A 20,034-nucleotide genomic window follows, 5' to 3' on the forward strand; every position below is an offset into this window, starting at 1 on the left:
TACAAACACGGGTCCATCACTAGGCTTCCCAATTTCAACTGCCATATTTTGTGTCTCATACATGATTTTCTCATTCTCTTCCCTTTTCTAGCTATCACCCGGACCAGCTGCCACTCAGAGCCCTAAAAAGCCCCCCTCTAAGGACCCCCTGGCTGACCTCAACATTAAGGACTTCTTATAAACCCCCAAGGTAATAATGAGAAACAGAAGGCTTTTATGCACTATGGATGAGATGTTTATGCCATGTCCCTACTGTGTAGAGCTGTCATCACGGTGTCAAGAAGAGCCTCTCGCTTACCTACAAGCTTTAAACACTGTTGAACCAACCCCACTACTTCCTTCTTGATCCTCTCAGTTAAGCAGGGTTTCAGACCCAGGGAGCAACACAAAAACACATACAGACATTTACCTGCATGTATACACATACCCCACACATGTACAAATAGCCATTCACACACTGAATCCCATTTCTCTCTCTTTCTGCAGCTACTTTATCTGTAAGAACACGTTGAGAACAGCTTCTGTGTGTTTGCAGCCATGGATGGACACCCCCAGAAGATCACAACAGCCAGAGCTCCCTCCCCCACCTCTTTTCCTTCCTTTGTCATGTTGTAGCACAAGATGTGAAATCTAACCATAGAAAAGGAGTGTGTGGTTATCTTGATGTTATCTTTCCCCTAAATGAAATAACATTTTTAAAAAAAAAGTATGGTGTATTTTGATCCTTTTTCAGTGTTGGCGTTTGAATTGAATGATGGATGTGTGTTTTATGCTTGCCCTGTGTCTTGGCTCCATGCCTTGAGGTGACTGACGGGCATTTGTCTGGTGTATGTATCCTTCATTCCAGAAAGCTTTCGATGTATATAAATGTCCCTCAAAAGTTCTCTTATTTCTGTCTTATCTATCTGTTTTAAGAGCATATTAATGTGGATCTAATAAAGTAAGTCCTACGGTTATTTTATCTCCCATTATTGGTCTAATTTGGGAATAAATATTGATATGTGAAATATAAATATATATGTATATGTAATGTTTGAGAGATCCTGAAACCCAGAACCTTTAATTTTTTTATGTTTGTCTTTAGCTTCTGTTTTTCATATGTTATTTATACTGTGTTTAAATTTGTACTGTATGTACTTCAGGATATTTTGCCTACAAATTTTACTTATTTATTATTATTTTAAAATAAAAATGGTTATATTTTAGTTATTTACAAAGATTTGAAGGTACACAGGAATTGTCCTCTTATAAATTGTAGACAGAAGGCAGTATTGAACCTCAGTTACCCAGTCAGAGTACACCCGTAGAGTAGCCTACACGGACAGGGTCGGTCTTGCCATTCCGTTTCCCGTGGAACGATCACTGTCTATATCAGTGAGCTGTTGTGTTTGACTCTCATAGTAGTTGGTGTTTTCTTCTCACCAGACTAAGCTCAGTTCCCGTAGTGTTATTTTTGTATTTCCCTTGGAATAAGAATGATCTCTTGGGATCTTCCTGGGCACCTGTCCCCGTTCCTGATTGATGTACACATGGTGTTTTCTGTTTCTCCTTCTCTTGGTGTACAGTGGTTTTCTAAGTGTCGGCGCAGGCAAACCGTCTTCAAGTGTCAAAGCAATGGAAGGAGGTCGCTGTTAGTCTATGTGGGCAGCCATGTAGAAGCCGTACACTGTCGTCTCATTCCAAGTGACCGTGTCAGCAACTGTTGTGGGGGAGAAAAAAAAAAAAAAAAAACACAATAATGGATAGATAAAGAAACTTTTACTTTGTTTAAAGATGGCTTTTCTTTGTTTTTTGGTTTACCCCTGTGCATGTATGCTCTTTGGGATGCAATAAATACACTGACTTAAAGAAATGCCTGCTTACCTTGCCTCTCTTTCCTTGTGTCCCAGTTTAAATGGACTGGCTCCCAAGCATAAGGAAGACAGCATCTGCATTGACCTCATTCATGGGTGTGTGCTGACTGTGCAGGATAGACTGGCGTGAAACTAGAGCAGCCAGGACAGCTGAGCCATCTGAGGGACCTAATGAGCTAATGAACATAAAGGTAATATGGGACAGTTGGGTTAAGTGCCACTGAGTCAAAGTAAACTGTTGACATGTGGTTTTAAAGGTGCCTTCTGCATGTCTTTAGAGTGTGGAAGGAAACTCTCGCGAGCATGCAAACTCCACGCAGCCGGATTCCAACCAAGATCTCAGTACCACAGCACGGCAGCCATTGAGCCACCAGCGCTATCAGATGTCCTGCATGATGGAGATGTAAAAGGGCAGCTGTGTTTAGTGACAAAGAGTGGTCAGTGAAGGTGCTGAAAACACAACTAGTCAATCAGGGAGAGGAGAGTTGATCAGTTGCTCAGAAACAAACTTTAATCAGTTATAGTACATCATCACTTAAGCTGCACATTTCTATTAAACAATACTGAAAATAAAATTATTTCATCAGGGAATATTAATACATTTTTCTTAAACATAAAAATTTAACTCATGTTAAATGTGTAGAGGAAAAAAGTATTGACTTAAGCTGATCATCAAAGTCCATTTAATTTATGGATGTAAGACACTATTAAACAGTATTTCTTAAAATGTCCTGGTAATGAACAGATGAAAAAAGATAAAATTAGCACCATGTCTCCGTCATATAACACAGCACCAACGAAGAAGTGCACAAGGGTGAAATCATATCCAGGGCTCAAAATTAACAGTTGTCCAACTGTCCAGGACAGATAATATACTTACATTTTCACATGTACAATAAATTAAGGGGAAACATCAAGAAATTCAATGCAAAAATGTATCGTAGCATTTTTGTTTTGATATCATTTCTCACTAGAAAGCACCCAAATTTGTCATAAATTGAAAACTAGACCCTATATGTTGCTATTTTGGCTAATTTCTTTTAATAGTACTAAGTAATCTCTATTTTAGTGCATCATTTCATATTCATTCAAATTTATTCTCTGTGAAATTTATTTTTGGATAAAAATTTTATTGCTAGCAAGATAAATTGGTACATTTCTGTTGAGTTCCTGTCCATTAAAGGGTGTTTTAAATTTAGACATTATATTGTCTTTCCAATATGTTCCAAAAATGGACAGTTAAAAACCTGTGGACAACCCAACACAAATTATTAATGTCGAGCCCCCATATCCATTGTGCACTGAGAGTAATATACATGACATAAAGACTGGACAAGACATGACTCAACAACTCAGCAAGAATCCTTCTGGATCCAGTTATAAATTGGTTTAATTCTTGTATTGCAACGAAATAGAAATAAACAAGCACCAGCACTATCTTTTTCATCATTTCATCAAGTATGCGCCAAAGGTTTATATCTCAAGAAAAAAATATTTTTTTTCTGGGTCACATGATAGCTGAAGCTACTTACTTCATATGTAGCTTGCGAAGATAGTGGAAGATACAGTACATGCAGATGAGAACACCAGGCATTACCCTACTGCATCAGAAACAGCAGATTTTTTTTTAATCGGCGACATAAACCAATCAGCTCCAACAAGTTGTCATAGTAATTTCTTTCTTTGAAAAACAGTTGAATTTTATGTCCCTGCTTAAACTTTAATTTGCCTAGAAACTGATAATTTTCATAGCAAAATACTATTTCTAAGACTGCATTCAGTTTTCAAATAAATAAAAATCTAAACAGGCAGGATTCTCTCACTTGCTTTGTCTCAAGTTTCTGTTCTCCTAGCGATGGACAGTGTCTGGAGGCACTCGACTGTAGCACGTCTTGACCACCGTCGGCAAAGAGGCTACAACCCCACAACCCTCAGGTGCTGCGGCACACGTTGGAGTCTCCGTGGATCCAGTGGCAGATCTGGGCGTATTTCTCCGGTGTGATCCTCACAGCCACGTTGTAGTCCTGCTGAACCCCATTCACATCCACCCACTTGTGGCCAGAGAACACCGCTATGATCTTTCTCTTCCACTTCTTCTTGCCAGGTTCCTTCAGGCGGATGTACACTCCTGAGCCGCTAGACCCCGGCACAGCGTCGCAGTACTGGTACAGCAGGTCATTGGATTCGTCTGAGACCGAGCAGAACCGGTACACGAGCTGGCCTGGCCGGTCATCATCAAAGCCCGAGAAGTGGATTCGCCCTGCGGGTAACTTCTTAACAGATGGAACAATGCCCAAATCCATGAACCTTTGCTTCTGGGGACGCTTCAGCTCTAGCAAGGCATAGTCGTAGTCCAGGGCCACTTCCTGGGACACGTCCTTGAACCATCCTGTGGGGATCTGTGTGCGTTTTACCCTGGTCCACTGGAAGGAAGGCCGCTGAGGAGGTACACTGCGTCTGCTGCGCTTCTTTGCTCTCTGTGCTTCCTCCCTCCGCTGCCCTCTCTTTTCTCCTCTTCTCCTGCCCCCTCTCTCACGAGCCCCTTTGCCCCCAGCCTGACGCCTGGAGCGCAGCTTCAAAAAACCAACCCGCAGCTTCTTGGCGCCCTTCACATAGTCCCGGCCGTCGTGGATGCAGTGTGCAGCCGTGAGCACATGCTTGGGGGACAGAAGGATGCCGGAGCAGCCGGAGGAGACCTTGACCGTGGTGGAGAAAGGGTAGTTTGTGGAGTACTGCGAGTCAGCGATGGTGAAGCGGCTGTCCGGACCATACAGCTCCCGTCTGTGCCGAGGGCGAGCAGAAACGTTCAACATAGGCTCGTCCCAGGCCGGCCCTGGGCTCTGCAGGGAAACTGCGGTTAGCGTGCGCGTGCCATTCTCATAAACGGTCTCATAGGACAGGAGCTTTTCCAGCTCAGCCACATCGGGCCGGGAGAGTAGGCTTTGGCACTCGATCCCGCACACGGCACTCAACTCGCTCTCAGCTTCGGCCGTGAAAGCAGGCCTGCTGAGATGCACGGTGTGCCTGTCCTGCATCACTGGTACCTTCGTCTGGAGCCAGGTGTACGTGGTGTCCTCCTCCTGAGTCACGCACGCGGCCACACCCATGACGGAGGCGAGCACCGCTCCTACGGACAGCAGAGCGCGCAGAGGAGCCTGGTCCATTGCACAGCAGCTTGTAGCTCTGAAACAGAGGTGAGCGTAGTTATGAGCAAAGTCAGTCTCCTTTGTGTCAAATGTTCTGCAAATGACTCAAACGAATGTTGTTTATCTCATACAATAGGCTTGAGGAACTCATGGCCAAGTCCAGTGCTTTGGATAAAGATCGTGACCCCCAGAGCACTTTTGTTTTTTCCTCCAATTAAATCTCGTGGTGCTGCTGTGGGTGATGCTGTTATACAATTTGTACCTTACATTACAGGTACAGTGTACTTTTGTAAGAAATCAGGTGCACTTTCTTTATGGATTTGATTTTTATTCAGCGTACATGTGGGTTTGTTAATGTTTATAGTTAGTATTGTTTTCTTTCAAAGCTCCAGGGTTTTTGGGAGAAATTTTGGTTCTTACATGCGTTTTACTATGGCGCAAACCTTCCAAGCCGTGGTTACCCTCAGGGACTGATGCGCAGCAGCTCTCCCTGTGTGTAAGCAGTGACTGGGAGCTGCAGCATTTTTTTTAAACTTGTTTCCGGCTGACAGAAAAGTTTTAGCAGCATTTTGCGAAGGATTAGGCAACGTTGCCTTTGCGAATTTGTCTTTTTCTTGTTGAATTAAATTGGAGAAATACCATACTTAATGATAAAAGGTATTCTGCTCTACTGTGAACTACCATGTTCTACAGTAGAAAAATAGACAAGAACAGACCGTGTCCATTATAGTATTGTTGTCTGAGGGCCATAATAGTAAGACAAATCCACTGAAAACACTATAGTAGCAGCAGGGCGGCACGGGGCAGCTGATTGGTCTCTGTGGAGTCTGACTGCCCTGTGGGTTTCCTGCAGGTATTTCGGTTTACTCCCCCAGTCCAAAGGCATGCGCTTCAGGTGTATTGGCTACGCTAAGTTGTCCGTAGCGTGTGAGCTTTGAATAGCCTTCATTTTCAGTTACAAAAAGATTTTTAATGTGTTAAGAAGAAATTCCTACTCCTGTTGGCAATGGAGGAAAGCAGTCTTTCGTATTACTTTTCAGTTTTATTTGCCGTCTCTTGTAGAAAGCCATTATTATAACCTATTGCCGAACAGGTCGCGTGGTTCGTTTTGAAGAAGTGCTCCACTGGTGAGTGCTCAGTTTTCCTCTTTTTCCCATGAGAAATGCATTGATGCCTAACAGCTCCTTTTCTGCTGCGGGCGTGGAGCACAGTGTGTGTTTTATGTGGTTTGGGGCCAGCTGACAGCATAATATTTAGAGCTGTTGCCTTTGGGTCCAGTTTTCCAAGTTCAAATATCTCCTACTGCTATAGTACTCACAAGCAAGTACTTACCTTACAGTACCCAGCTGTATATATGAATAAATAGTTCTAGGTAGTTAAATGTTGCAATTCGCTTTGGAGAAAAGTGACAGCTAAATGAATAAATGTGTTTTTAAATGCTCCCTCTTACTCATTTTGGGGCATTTCTGAACTAAACAGCACTACTGTGAACACAGTCATGAGAGGAAACACAGAGCCACTGAAAAAGTCTATTTTCATTGTACAGGGGCCTGATATATTAGTTTGGAGTGTATTTAATTTTTCCGTTAGATTTAGGACACAAATTAGAACACCAGTATCATACCATCAGCTGCGCACGCAAGTTGTAAACACAGAAATTGCTGACAACACTAACAAGGCTAGATGCCTGCAGAGTGTGTTTAAATTAATAGCCTTTTTAGACAGAGGCGCTACTGCAAACCTAATAAACTTGCGTCAAGTACAAAGCAATGCCAAAGTCAGCGAAACCAGATCCAGCCTTCAGTGCCGCTCACACAGGCATGCCACAATACTGTCAATTGTGTGAAAATTTCAAGTGGAAAAACAGGCTGCCCTGACAGGCTGAATTTCCAGCCAGGCCTCTGGCTCAGTTCAGATGACCAGCACCGCTTGCTGAGCAGAAACATACTGAGCATATGGAGGCTCCACTGTTTGAACTTGACATGGGTCTTCATGAGATCTGGGGCCTTGCTGGTGTAAAACAAACAACTGTTATCACTACTCCCAGAACTCTGTCTAAGGCATAAAGTAACTGATGATTGCCATCACTTCCAAAATATTATTAGGGGATAACCACGTTGAACCATGCTATTATAGTGGTCACCGTGTAATATACAGTACAATCCCATACAATCCTTACCCTCTTTCACAATGATACTGGACTATCACCCCACCCTCACTGACAAAAGGGATTATCTGCACCCCAAGTCAGCAGGAGGCATGATATTTGCTAAGAAAATTGATTTCTAGCTAGCTTTTAAAATCCTGCAGTCGTACCCTTGAGTGAAGTACACATCCTTCAAAGTGTATTTACAATCTGGTGCAGTTTTGCCACTTTCCTGTAAAAGCTGCTGTTAAGCAAGAAGAGCAATGATAATACTGTAGTAGGTTATCAGTTAGGGTTTCACAACAAAACAAGATTTGCTCATTGTAAGTGGAGGCCTTACATAACGGAATTGTATTGCTGCAAGTACACACACACTTTCTGAACTGCTCATCCCATACGGGGTCGCAGAGCCAAACCCAGCAACTCGGGGCATAAGGCTGGAGGGGGACACATCCAGGACGGGATGCCAGTCCGTCGCAAGGCACCCCAAGCAGGACTCGAACCCCAGACCCACCAAACAGCAAGACCCAGTCCAACCTGCCACACCGCCGCACCACCTCTTGCTGCAAGTAATGCCAAAAAATACACCCATCAGCCCCAAGGCTGAGACTAGGAGCTTTCCCGTAATGCACAAGTAAGCCTAATTTATTAATCCGTCCATTCTAATGCCACTTGACCTGGGTTAATGATGACAATTATATATTTTTTTTTTTAAAACAGAAACAACTTATCAAGTGTCAGGGCGCAGTGATTCTGTTCGGCCAGAAGGTGGCGCTGCTGCTTCGTCTGTTGCTTTGGTCTCGGACAACCCCAGATATTAATTACAAGTTTATCTGTCACAGATTTCTGTTTTTACATGAGTCGCTGTTTTAATTCCCTGGAGCATTACGCGAGTACGTTGTTCAGCAGAGCTTCAGCCTGATAATTAAATGTGTCCCAGACTATTTTATTAACACCATTTTGGTGATTTAACATTTCTTGAACTTTTTTAACCGTGTGCAAAAAATAGACTATAATTACATCCCTGCCCATTCGTTACTAATCTGTTCGGCCGATTAGTTTTAATCCTCCCATTTTCAATAAAAACTTAACTCTAAACAACTAATAAATCCTGAACCAAAGACTCGAACCTATAACCCTCGGTGCAAGTCTTTCATCCCACTGCTACTAGCTGCTCCTTTTACTCTCATGGGTAAAATCATGGTAAAGTCATTTTCTGATCAAATTAACAAGCAAAGAACATGCGGCTCTACTAACATTTACCCCATTTATTAAAAAGCAGAAAACAAATGAGCTCATCTTAATTGTTATAATCCAATAACTAAATAATTCGTACAGATGTACTCTAATCAGTAGCTGATGAATGTTAAAGCGCTTGCAATCCTGCTAGCAATGAACTTGAAGTAAAGCCGGAAAACACCTTAATAAAAATTATGAAAAAGTAGACTCACACCGGCCGGTAAAGTTAATATGCATGAATTCTAAAGTGGTTGTTTGTTATCCTTTAATAATCTACATGATTATCAATCGCACAATACATTGATTGATTTGGTTATCAGTCATTCAGCAGCGCAGCTCTTCAACAAGGATCCATAACCCACCTGGTTATCAATCACTCAATAATCCACGTGGCTGTCAATCAGCCGGTAGATTACGACAGACGGCAGCTGTCAGTTGTTATTCCTTCTGTTTTGGAAATAAGTTTTTTTTTCTTTTTTAATTTAATCCACTTTTGCGCATCGTTCCGCGCGCTGCCTGTATGCTGCAGTGCAGTGAAAAGGCGCGGAGACGCGCGGCTCCGGACCGCTGGACCGACCGCACCGCCGGGACTCGGGGCTCCGGGCTCCGGACCGCTGAAAGCCCTGAGTCAGCGTGGGTCCGTAAATGCGTGTGGAGCGTTCGCAGGGCTCCGCTGAAAGGCGGCCCGTCCATTCTGCGAGGGGGCGTAGGTTCAGGAGGCTCGGGAGCGCTCCCACGTGACCGCGCCGAGGTGGCGGCGGGACTGTCGACATGCCAGGCCCTCGCATGCAGTTCCTCTGAAGCTCAAAAGCTCTAGAACGGCCGGATGGCCCTATTTCAGCTTTTCGTGTTCCCCTAATTTAATCCCGCGGCATCCCCGTTTATTTCTGTCCCAGACATTTCTTGTTGTGAAATATATCATATATGTATGTGTTCCTAGCAGACCTGTTGAAAGAACCTCTGGTCCGGATGCACACTTCTAGACTATGTTTATTCCTCTATGTTTTTTCTTGCCTTGTGCCTTTGTTAAAGCGCTCTGTCTGCGTTACTGCGTAAGAAGAGCGCTCTATTATAAAATAAATTGAAATTTAACATTGCCTGTTGCTTTTTCCTCAAAACAGCTTACTGTGTTGAGGTACTTACTTTGATTTACCCAGTTATACAGCGGGGCAATTTCACCGCAGCTCTTAAGGATAAATACCTTGCTCAGGGTACCACAGGAGAAGGCAGGATTTGAACCTGCGATCTTCACAAGGCAGCAATTCACTCTACTGCACTATTTGCTGCCCCTGGGTGCAACGCAGGGGGTCCACTCTGCACGGGATGCCCATAAATAATATAATATGCTGTACAATTAATTGTTTTTATGTCATAAAAATGTTCCAGGCATACAGCTCGCACTTTTACATGTACAGCCTACTTAAATTTACATTTATTCATTTAGCAGAAGCTTTTCTCCAAAAGACATCTCAGAGAATGGAATTTGTGCTTTAATTACATTAGAGGCATACAGTTGCAGACGTGTGATTCTTAAGTCCAGTTTGTTTTGAGGATCCATCATTTTTCTCTTGTTTCTGTGATGTGCGCAACACATTTATTCCACCAGCTGACAGCGATTTTGCACATGCTGAGAGGACTGTTCTGTACAACCTAACCCCCCCCATGATGGGAACACGCTTTTTCGTTTCACCAAAATGTTTAGCACAATTTCAGATAAAGTTCTGTTCGTTGAAAGGGTCCCAACAATTGTCATGAATAAAACAAATAAAAGACGTCAGTCTCAGTGTGCAAGACATCTATGTGCATTATAAAAATGTTAGTGAGTAGTTTGCGTTTGAATTTTGTGCGCTCGTTTTCCTAGTTTTACGGTAAAGCTGCCTGGTTTTATCTGGCGCAATCTGTTTAATAATTTTAAAAGCAGGCCATTACACGAGTCTGTTCAGCAGAGCTTCAGCCTGTAGATGAAATGTATCCTGGACTATTTTATTAAGACCTATATGCTGCTACTCCTCTAATGTATACTGACTTAAAACACTGCTGTGTGACAATTTGGCTACTCGAGAATCACTTGTCTGCATCCAGATCTCACCTTCAGGCTGCACTTTTTACATTGTTCTCTGAAATGTACGTGGCTTTGGAGAGAAGCGTCTGTTACGTGAATAAATGGCAATGTAAAGCTGGCTGTTTTCCTACTTTCGTCCTATTCCTCCTTATGGAGCAGTACTGCATCCCACGTGCTGCTGCAGTCTGGTTATGTGTGTGTCATGCAATGAATGTAAAATTCGTGTTGGCTGCATATCCACCTACATTTCTCACATGTCCTGTCAACTTTGTCTGCCAGAAGACAGCAGTCTCAGTGTTCTTGAATTCCACATCTAATGTAAAAGATCCCTTATTTTGAAACTTGCTGGCAAAGTACTCACTGATTTTGTTGCAAGCTCTGCTCATGTTCCAACCCTGAATATATGGCAACCTTCATTAAAAAAAAAAAAAAAATCCTTAAAGGGATAATTGATGCAAAGGTTAGAATTTTTATGGTTCCATAGGTTATCACTACTTTGATAACCACATTTACAAATTTACTGTATATACACATGGCCTGGACGCAGGATTTTTTGTTCAGCTCATTATTTCCCAGCAGTCGTTGTGGTTTTCCCTGGTTGGTGGGCACTAAACTGTCTTTTATGTCAGAATGGTTCCACCCTGTTCCTTCATTGCTCATTTTATTTTTCTTCTCTTGGAATCCAATAAAAAGAGGGAACAAAGGAGGCTATTTAAAGCCCTGTGGCCAAACAGTATCAGTCCTCCTGACTTGCACATAGCAGAGAAGCTGTGGGCAGAAGCAGAGCTGGAAGTGGTGAAAGGGCCCATTGACATGGGCGTGTTGGCCCTGCCAGGTGTGTCATGTTTGACACGAGCTGAGATTTAGTGACAGGGGTGTGAGAGTGCTGGAGTGTGGTGGGCTGGAATACGGTGCCACCTGTGGTGTTTTGCTCAGTGGCGCGGTGAGTTTGGTCAGGGCCTGCTCTATGGTTGGTCTGGGGTTTGAGTCCTGCTTGGGGTGTCTTGTGATGGACTGGTATCCTGTCTTGGGTGTGTCCCCTCTCCCCTCCAACCTTGTATTGTCGGGTTAGGCTCCGGTTTGCTGCGACCCCCCTCGGAACAAGTGGCTGCGGAGATTGTGTGTGTATTCTTCTTAAATAATAGTGATATGCCCTTAAGTAACAACCAAGCCAGCATGACAAAACTTATCAAGAAAATTGCTTACTTCAGACTGCTACTGAAATACATAAATCCTGGAATCTTTCTGTGAACACACACACACACATTTCCAGAACCGCTTGTCCCATGTGGGGTCGCGGGGAACCGGAGCCTACCCGGAAACACAGGGCATAAGGCCGGAGGGGGTGGGGACACACCCAGGACGGGACGCCAGTCCACCGCAAGGCACCCCAAGCGGGACTCGAACCCCAGACCCACCAGAGAGCAGGACCCAGTCCAACCCACTGCGCCACCACGCCCCCCACTCTGTGAACAATATAACAGAAAAAAAATTGTATTTTTTTTTTGTCAGCGGCAAGTTGGTTACCTACTATGTGAATTTATTTTAAAATCTGTTCTCCCAGATGTACAGTGTTTTTCACTTTGTTACCACTGTCATTGATGATATAAACAGAGAAAAAAGAGAATTAACTAATAAGCAGAGTCATAAACCAGCTCTGCAGGATTGCAGTCACAGCCTTCATTCTGCACTCATATTGCAAAAGCTGTAAACACTAGACATTCTTTCAAAAAAACAGACATAGAAGTTGATATTAAATCCGTTATTTTAGCTGTGGGTTAGATTTACCATTATTCATGTTGTGATTGGTTGAGACTGTCCATGTGGCAGGAATTAGGTAGTAGGAAGCAGGAATTCAGATTTCTTATGAAAGAAGCATGTGTTGTCCACATGGCTGTTGTTAAAATACCTGTTATGGATGTAACATTACCACATTTCTGGGCAAAAGTGCTGTTGTACTGAATAAAAGAACTGCTTTGTGAAGGAATGAGGAAAAAAGTGCATAAGCAGTTTTTCATTGTATGGGACCACGGTGCAGGAAGATACGCTGTAATACTGATACTGTCTCTGTCATTAATCCTCTTCTGTTGCTTAGGAAATAAAAAAAAAAAATTAAAAAAACAAACCTATTGCACCCCGAGCAGGATTGTACAGGCTGGAATAATAAAAACCGTAGTGCTTATGTTACCGAGGGCTCAGTCATATTGCATAACTGTTGGGTGCCACATACAGCTGCTCTCAGGAAGAACGTTGTCCATATTGGACCCAAGCCAAGGAGATGGCAACACTGGGGTGAAGGACATGAGCTGAGTTAATGAAACTTCCTCCATGTGTTTTTTGCGTGATTGTTGGGACATTTATGCAACCTTGACAACACAAGCGACCTGAATGTCCCCACAGTCTGAGCCGTACCTCCCTGTCATCTTGTTTTCCTGGCTATGGTACCAACCAGCTTCTTCCTATAGCAGGACAAAATCTGAGATGGCCAGTCAGCACTGGCCCCTGTGAGTCAGCATAAATGTGTGTGGCAGCTGGCAGAAATTTAACTGATCTTCGCGGTCGCACACACATTCACACACGAATGAAAAGACACACAGTGAGAGATCTAGGTCCATCCAAGACACGCTTTCGAAACGTGTCGATCCCTCTAACAATACACAGCCCGGCAAGAAACACACATATATTTGTATACTGACACAAATCCTGGAAGAAGGTCACTGGAGAGACCTGGACACCAAGGGTAAAATTCAAAGGAGTAAACAGATTTTTACTCATTTGGAGAACTGCTTTTTAAAACATATTTGTTCGTTTAGCTGATGCTTTTCTCCAAAGCAACTTACAGTGTTAATGCTACAATTATTTATCCATTTATACAGCTGTGTAATTTTAAAACTAGCCCAATTCAGGATAAGTATCTTACTCTAGGGTAGTGCAGCTAGAGGTGGGGATCAAACCTATAACCTGTGGAGCCCAAAGTAAGCATGCTAACCCCTCTGCTACCAGCTGTCCCAAGTATATGGGGGGTCTCTATACATATATATATGGGGAAAATGTGGGCTTTTTACAATAACAATAAGAAGTACTGTAGAGAGCCATCGCACTGCCAGTGGGCTTGTGCTTCACCCAGTTTATCTCACAAACTGTACTCCAGTCTCACATGAACACATCGCAAAATCAAATACAGTTTCTCATTATTCTGGGCCTGGAGGTGGCGTTGTGGCTAATGCAGGCACCTTGCAATTGAAACTTTTGAATCCTAGACACTTTGAACTAAATTGTCACCAAAATACAGGTTAACATCATTATTACGTTGCTGAATATTTTCATATATTCTGGACTACTGAGCATCTGTCATGTTTTAAATAATCATTTGTTAAATTTGCTCTCTTTTTTAAAGCAATTGCATCTCATTTGGCACCCTAGATCACAGTGCATGAGGCCTCAACCTGAAAATTTGGCTGGTAGTGGAAGCAGTTTGACTTCATGTTTATTCATAAAATGGAATTGGGGAGAAGCATAAGAGGAAGGGAATAAAGCAATTGTGTCACTTTATATTATATGAAAATATTAGAAAATGGGTTCTCAAAAATGTAGTTACACATCATCGCGCCAGTCATTGCAGGCAATTGAAATACTGAATAAATTTGCACCTTAGCCGGTGACACGTGTACGTGATAAGGGTTATTGATATGGGACGCGGACGCGGACGCACACACACAGACACACCCGCGCGCGGAGTCCGTTCGACTTTATTTAAAGGAGACAACATGGCACGCGCCGCAGCCAGCGCGCGATCCGCCACCGTCGAGCTGGAGATGCACAAGTCGGAAGAACACAGTAAAACCGTCCTGTTCACCAAGGATAGGGGCTACTATGTCACACGGAACCCCCGCTTAAATAAGGTAAATAGCGGCATACACAGAATTCCAACAGAATTAGCGGCTTTGGCTTCATTTTTTATGTTTTAATATAGGAGTTTAGAGTCACACGAGCGAAAGGAATGAATTCGCCAAGGAACTATATTTAGAAGTGAAGTGCCTGAGGCGCCCGAGGGGCCACAGTGCGCGGTCGCTGCTGACATGTGGAGTTTTGCCCGGCGGGGTTAGACCGTAGACGTGCGACTTTTCCCACTTTTTTAAGCACAAACTTGCAGCTTTCTTTATATAACCAAGTAAACCTTTCAAAAGAGAAAAATTGTGAAGGAAAAGTCTGGAAAATGACATTTCATATTTTATATTTACTTGAATAGCGACCGAAGAAGTCGTGTGTGAGGCGGTTCGTAACTCAGTCTGTGCTTCTTTTCGTGATCTCCACGCATAAAAAAAAAAGTACAGTTACTAGATAAAAGGTTCATAATTTAAAAAGAGCCTTTTGGAAGAACTATACTAATATTAAGTGCAGTGAACTTTAAAAAGTGGCAAGTGGAGGTGTAGTATTTCAGCCCTTTTACTTTAGTACAGTTATAGTGCACTGTACTTAAGAGTTGGACATCATATCACTAATTTTAAATATCATACTTTCAAACTATGACAAACCCTGGCTGGAGCAAGTCAGTTCCTCGAGGCCTCCAATATAGCACGGATTCACCGAAGGCAGACTTTGCCTCACAAAAAGCTGTACAAATTTTCCAGGTGAAATTTAATTCTGATTGCCTGACTCTTGTGATAAAACCCAAATAACTGACTTAATGAAATTACACAAAAGTAATTTTGGCAGCACACTCCTGAGCTCCTAGTTGCAAAGGTGTCACACTGTGACCTTCAGCTTGCCATGAATATAGTACCTTTATTGCAATACTGAAACTTTGAGTAAGTCTGCTTCAAAGATGACTTTGGGTTACTGTCCATGGTACTACTCATTAGGAAATGATGGCAGGCATAAGAAAATCAAACGGCTAATGTTACACAAATCTGTGGCTCTTACATCTGCATTACTTAAACTGTATAATAGCTTTGAATAAGGATACAGAAACAATGAGATTTGAACAGGAATCACTCCCATTAAGTTCAGTCGTAAGGATATGAATTTATCGATGTGCCATATTTGCTGTGCCAATGTGTTTATTTGCTGTGGTGCTGACTGGGCTGTCTGTGGACTGTCTCTCCTGATAACAGGAACTATGCTCACATGCCATGCTTACGCTTTATTAGGCTATGGTTTATTATTGTGAGTTATTAACTGTGGAGTTGATCTTGCGAAATGTGTGAGAAGATTTGACTGCTGAGATGACCTTCACTGTGAATAATATGCCTTTTACGAAACTTTGTGAACAGATAACAGTTGTTTTTGTTCTACTTTGGCCTTTTCACAACATTAACTGATTTGGTTATAAATAAGAGACAGGTAGTACAGAAGAGATGTATGGGAATTAGTTAGGAGTCATTTACTGTGCTTTCCACCACTGGTAATAAAAGTCTTTGGTTTTTTTTTTTTTAAACCAGTAGAAATGCTGTTGCATTATCTACTAGTAAGTCTTCATGCGAACCATCCCACAGAATATTGCAGAAACACTTCGGTAAAGACGAATGGCGTTAAAATACCCCGAGTGCAGACGTGCAGAACTAAATAGTAGATAGGAAAACCTGTGGTTGAGGTCTGAAAGGACATTCCCCATTTACAATACATTTTATAGCACTGTATATGGTATTTGCCAGTTTTCTCTATTTTACAGCTTTTGGATATTAAACTCTGTTTGTCAGTTCTAGTAGTTTAGGAATAAGCCTGAGAGAGAGAGAAACTGACACCTTTAGTAGTAATGACTGCAACTAAATGCTTCATGCAGCAGTTTTGCTGGTTTTTCATGTCACCTTTGACTAATTTTTGTAATTTTGATCAATAGCTACAGGTACATTGCTTCTTAGATGCAGAATAAAACATACTACAGGAACTATTAGAGCTGAATCACAGATTTGGGATTTTAAAAAAAAAAAAAAACTGTTGTGCAACTTTGTTTCCCTGTGCTTGTACAACCCTGTTTGTTTTTCTCTTTTTGAATGAACAAGAATTAGGCACATACAGGACATAATGTTCAAGGGTTTCAACAGGAGAAATTTCTAGAGCTTGTCACAGATGACATTGTTTGGTGCTAGTTTCTTGCATGTTTCATGGGTAAAGAGCCCTGTTGGCAGAATTTAAAAAAAAAAAAAAAACTGAAGAGAATGAAAGCAGAAGTGAAATCCTGGGAGATTGTGAAACAGGGTGGGAGTTTCTGTGGCTTTGTGCAGGCTGTCATACCCTTTCTGTAAAGTGGAAAACACTGACCCCATGACTTTTTCCAGCTGTGTTAGAAAGGTAAAGAAAGCACAAGTTCACTGGCAGCAAAAGGGTTAAAATGAGAGTGCTCTGTTACCTCTGGCTGCCTGGCACCATGTCAGCAGCCTTGTCTTTGCTGGAACTGTGGGGTGTGGGGAGAGAACAGAAAGGGGCAGCTTATCTATCAACCGACTGCCGTCTGTTACATCACTGTGCAGGGTTCAGCCAGTCAGCTCCCAGCTGGCTGCTGTGTGCCCTGTAGGACAAAGACAGCTCTGACTATAGTGGGCACACTCTTCTTATGCTTAGACTTATTTATTTAGCTGACACTTTTCACCAAAGCAGGTTACAATTATCTATCAATTCATACAACAGGGTTTTTTTTTTTTTTTTTTTTTACACTGTCAATACCTTCATTAAGGCTTCGACAGCAGGAGGTAGGGTTTGAGGTTATTCCCTTTGAATGGAAGGCAGCAGCTCTGGCCACTATGCCACCTACTGCCCCTAATTTGTGTGATGACTGACACATCTCCAATTGTCTCAGCTTTTCAGTGTACAGACTGTGTTCTTTGCATTCCATTAAATAACTAACTGAGCTGAAAACAACAACAACAACAAATAGTCCTCAGGCTGAATTTGCTTTGACAGTTTTGGCAGTTTCAAGGATCTTGCTGTGGCGTGTTATAAAACCATTTTATCTGCTGCTAATTACTGTTTTTGAGGGCATCTATGTGAACTCTGCTGTAATTAATTTCAAGGTCTGTGTTCCGGGCAGAACACGGTGAATACATCACAGTACTTAACTGGACATGGCGCAGTTAGACGGGCTGATTCCTGTGTGCACCCTTCACCGAGCTCACATGTCCCCTGGAACGTTTCTGCGTGAAACTTGGTGATCGCTGCAGGCCTTGGTGCTGGCGGGTGGTGGCTTTCATCCCCATGTTGCACATACTAATCCCTGTGGTGTCAACCGTTTTATTTCCTTCTGAAAATATGCGGATGACCAAAGTACTTAATTTTCTTCTGCCTGAAAAAATTAACCTTTATTAATTAACTTGTGCATGAGAATTCAAAGGAATTCTGGAATGTTTGGACACCTTTCTGGAATTTATTACCTAGTGCTATGTGATCACACCTATAAAATGTAACTTTTGCCTTTGTTTTTATGCACGTATGTGTATTTACAGTTTGCAATTACTCAGTGTGTTTTTTTTTCCCCCCATGATTGTGTTGCTCCTGTTGTGTATATAAAATACACACGCACACCGCTGGCTGAAACTGTTTGTTTGTCCCATGTGGGGTCACGGTGAGCCAGAACCCAACCCAGCAACATAAGCCGCAAGGCTCGAGGGGGAGGAGACAAAGCTAGGATGGGACAATAGTCCTTCGCAAGGCACCCAAAGCAGAACCCAAACCCCAGACCCACCAGAGAGCAGTACCCAGCCAAGCCTGCTATGCCACTGCACCTCACGATCACATGTCTGTATGTCTGTATGTCTGTATGTCTGTATGTCTGTATGTCTGTATGTCTGTATGTCTGTATGTCTGTATGTCTGTATGTCTGTATGTCTGTATGTCTGTATGTATGCATGTAAATGTTGACATTGCTATACCAAGGAAACTCCAACTTTTCTATTTGAATAGATGACCAACACTTTCATTAATAACACTTTAAAAATTTGAATGTTCAGTAATTGTTGAGGGAACATGGGAGGGTGCATTTATAAGTGCTCTTCTGATATCACATGATTTATTCTGGATTGGCTGACATGACCTGGAACTGCAGTTGCCCCATGGGTAGGGAATGAGGGGGTTGGGATGGTCAAGGACAGAGTGGTGCTGTAAACGTGTGTGCCCCAGTGCTCTGAAGTCCAGAGTACAGTGCGCTCTCAAACCTGTGAGGTGAGGATTCACGCGGCCCCTTTGTGCCCTGTTATGAGCTGACAGCCATTCTAATAGCATTATAGTGCACTAGAGTGAGGTTTAAATCACTCACATACATTACTCTTATGGAATTATAAAGTGCAAAAAATTCAAACACGTGCTGATGTCAGCATCACATTGTTGATCCACCTTATTAATCACTCCTTCAAAGGATCTCACTTTCTTTTTTTAATTGCTGTGTATGCCCCTAATGATGTCATTCTACTAACATCACTGGAAAATATTTTTTCTTAAGATAACGTCATATTTGTTTTTATCATTTCTAATAATAATTGCAGGCTGATTTTTGCATTGACCTCTTGTCGCAGTAAAAATGAATGTAGGAGCAGTAGCGCGCTAGAAGACGACTCAGCAGAGTGACTCTACGAACAGCATGGACAAGGGTGTTTTTCTTAAAAAAAAAATAAAGACAGGGGTGGCTTATCAGTCTAAAGCATGCTTTGGGCTGTGCTTACTAGGGCCTCAGGTGTATGTGAGAACAGCATATGCTATAGTGTGTTCTATAGCATGACTCAGTACATGTCCACACAGGTTTCAGTGCATCATCCCATATTTGAAATAAAAATGATAGTAACCAGCTAAACATGGAATGTGATGTGAAAGTGATGCTCTCTATCTTTGATCCAGGTATCGCATCTCATCTAGGATAAGCGTGTTTGAGGATAAGCAACGTGTATGATCAGACTGACTTGTTTAAAATGACATGTAAAATTACACACACACACACTTTCAGAACTGCTTGTCCCATACGGGGTCACGGGGAACCGGAGCCTAACCCGGCAACACAGGGCGCAAGGCTGGAGGGGGAGGGGACACACCCAGGACGGGACGCCAGTCCACCACAAGGCACCCCAAGCGGGATTCAAACCCCAGACCCACCAGAGAGCAGGACTGCAGTCCAACCCACTGCGCCACCGTGCCCCCCATGTAAAATTACAATGCTCTTTTAGTGGTTAGAGCTGTTGCCTTTGGACCCAACAGAACCAAGATCAAACCCTAGCTCCTTGATCAAAGCACTTATCCTGAAAGAATACAGTAAAAATTACCCAGCTGTATAAATGGGGAATTTACTCTTACCTGGCTTAACACTGCCAGGTAGCTTTGGAGAAGTGTCAGCTAAATAAGTAAATGTAAATTTGAAATAACATGTCAGGCAGCCAGTACATATCAGACACTCCACTAAACTGTGTTTTGGTGAGACCCTCTCACTGAAATGTCTGTGTGCAATCTGGTTAAATGTGACCTATTAAACTGCATGTAAAGAAGTCATAGAGCCATCTGCAGGGACTTCCTGCGATGATTGGAAAGGTGTTTATTTGAGGAACGTCTCTTCTGAATGTTGACAGCCTGTTGCAGAGACTGCTGTGTGGGTGGGCTAGATAGTGGCAGTTA

General features: G+C 42.6%; 3 protein-coding genes across 5 annotated transcripts in view; 2 read left to right on the forward strand and 1 right to left on the reverse strand.

Moving 5' to 3' along the window:
- snap91a (synaptosome associated protein 91a) overlaps nucleotides 1-1,731 on the forward strand; it is a 38,567-nt gene extending 36,836 nt beyond the window's left edge. For both annotated transcript variants that reach the window (XM_029254248.1, XM_018757013.2), the window contains 2 exons: nucleotides 92-190; nucleotides 487-1,731. In XM_029254248.1, coding sequence (XP_029110081.1) covers nucleotides 92-181 — 90 coding nt within the window. In that variant the 3' untranslated portion in view covers nucleotides 182-190; nucleotides 487-1,731. The remainder of the gene's footprint in view (nucleotides 1-91; nucleotides 191-486) is intronic.
- Nucleotides 1,732-2,931: 1,200 nt separating this feature from the next.
- On the reverse strand, nucleotides 2,932-9,266 carry prss35 (serine protease 35). Of its 2 annotated transcripts, XM_018757059.2 has the most exons (3): nucleotides 8,747-9,265; nucleotides 4,898-5,036; nucleotides 2,932-4,693 (listed from the first exon to the last, which is right to left on the reverse strand). In XM_018757059.2, the coding sequence occupies exons 2-3, from the start codon at nucleotides 5,015-5,017 to the stop codon at nucleotides 3,785-3,787; spliced, it is 1,029 nt and encodes a 342-aa protein (XP_018612575.1). In that variant the 5' UTR covers nucleotides 5,018-5,036; nucleotides 8,747-9,265; the 3' UTR covers nucleotides 2,932-3,784. The 2 variants fall into 2 exon arrangements, with proteins under 2 accessions (XP_018612575.1, XP_018612574.1); XM_018757058.2 differs by having other exon boundaries at nucleotides 2,932-5,036; nucleotides 8,747-9,266.
- Nucleotides 9,267-14,131: 4,865 nt separating this feature from the next.
- Nucleotides 14,132-20,034, forward strand: part of me1 (malic enzyme 1, NADP(+)-dependent, cytosolic) — a 31,596-nt gene continuing 25,693 nt past the window's right edge. Inside the window, exon 1 of the mRNA XM_018757332.2 lies at nucleotides 14,132-14,348. Coding sequence (XP_018612848.1) covers nucleotides 14,136-14,348 — 213 coding nt within the window. The 5' untranslated portion in view covers nucleotides 14,132-14,135. The remainder of the gene's footprint in view (nucleotides 14,349-20,034) is intronic.

Source organism: Scleropages formosus, chromosome 8 (assembly GCF_900964775.1).
Source record: "Scleropages formosus chromosome 8, fSclFor1.1, whole genome shotgun sequence".
In the NCBI taxonomy this organism is placed as follows: Eukaryota; Metazoa; Chordata; class Actinopteri; order Osteoglossiformes; family Osteoglossidae; genus Scleropages; species Scleropages formosus.

Coding starts and splice junctions, on each gene's coding strand:
- prss35 (XM_018757058.2), bottom strand. CDS start 5,017: ATGGACCAGGCTCCTCTGCGCGCTCTGCTGTCCGTAGGAGCGGTGCTC.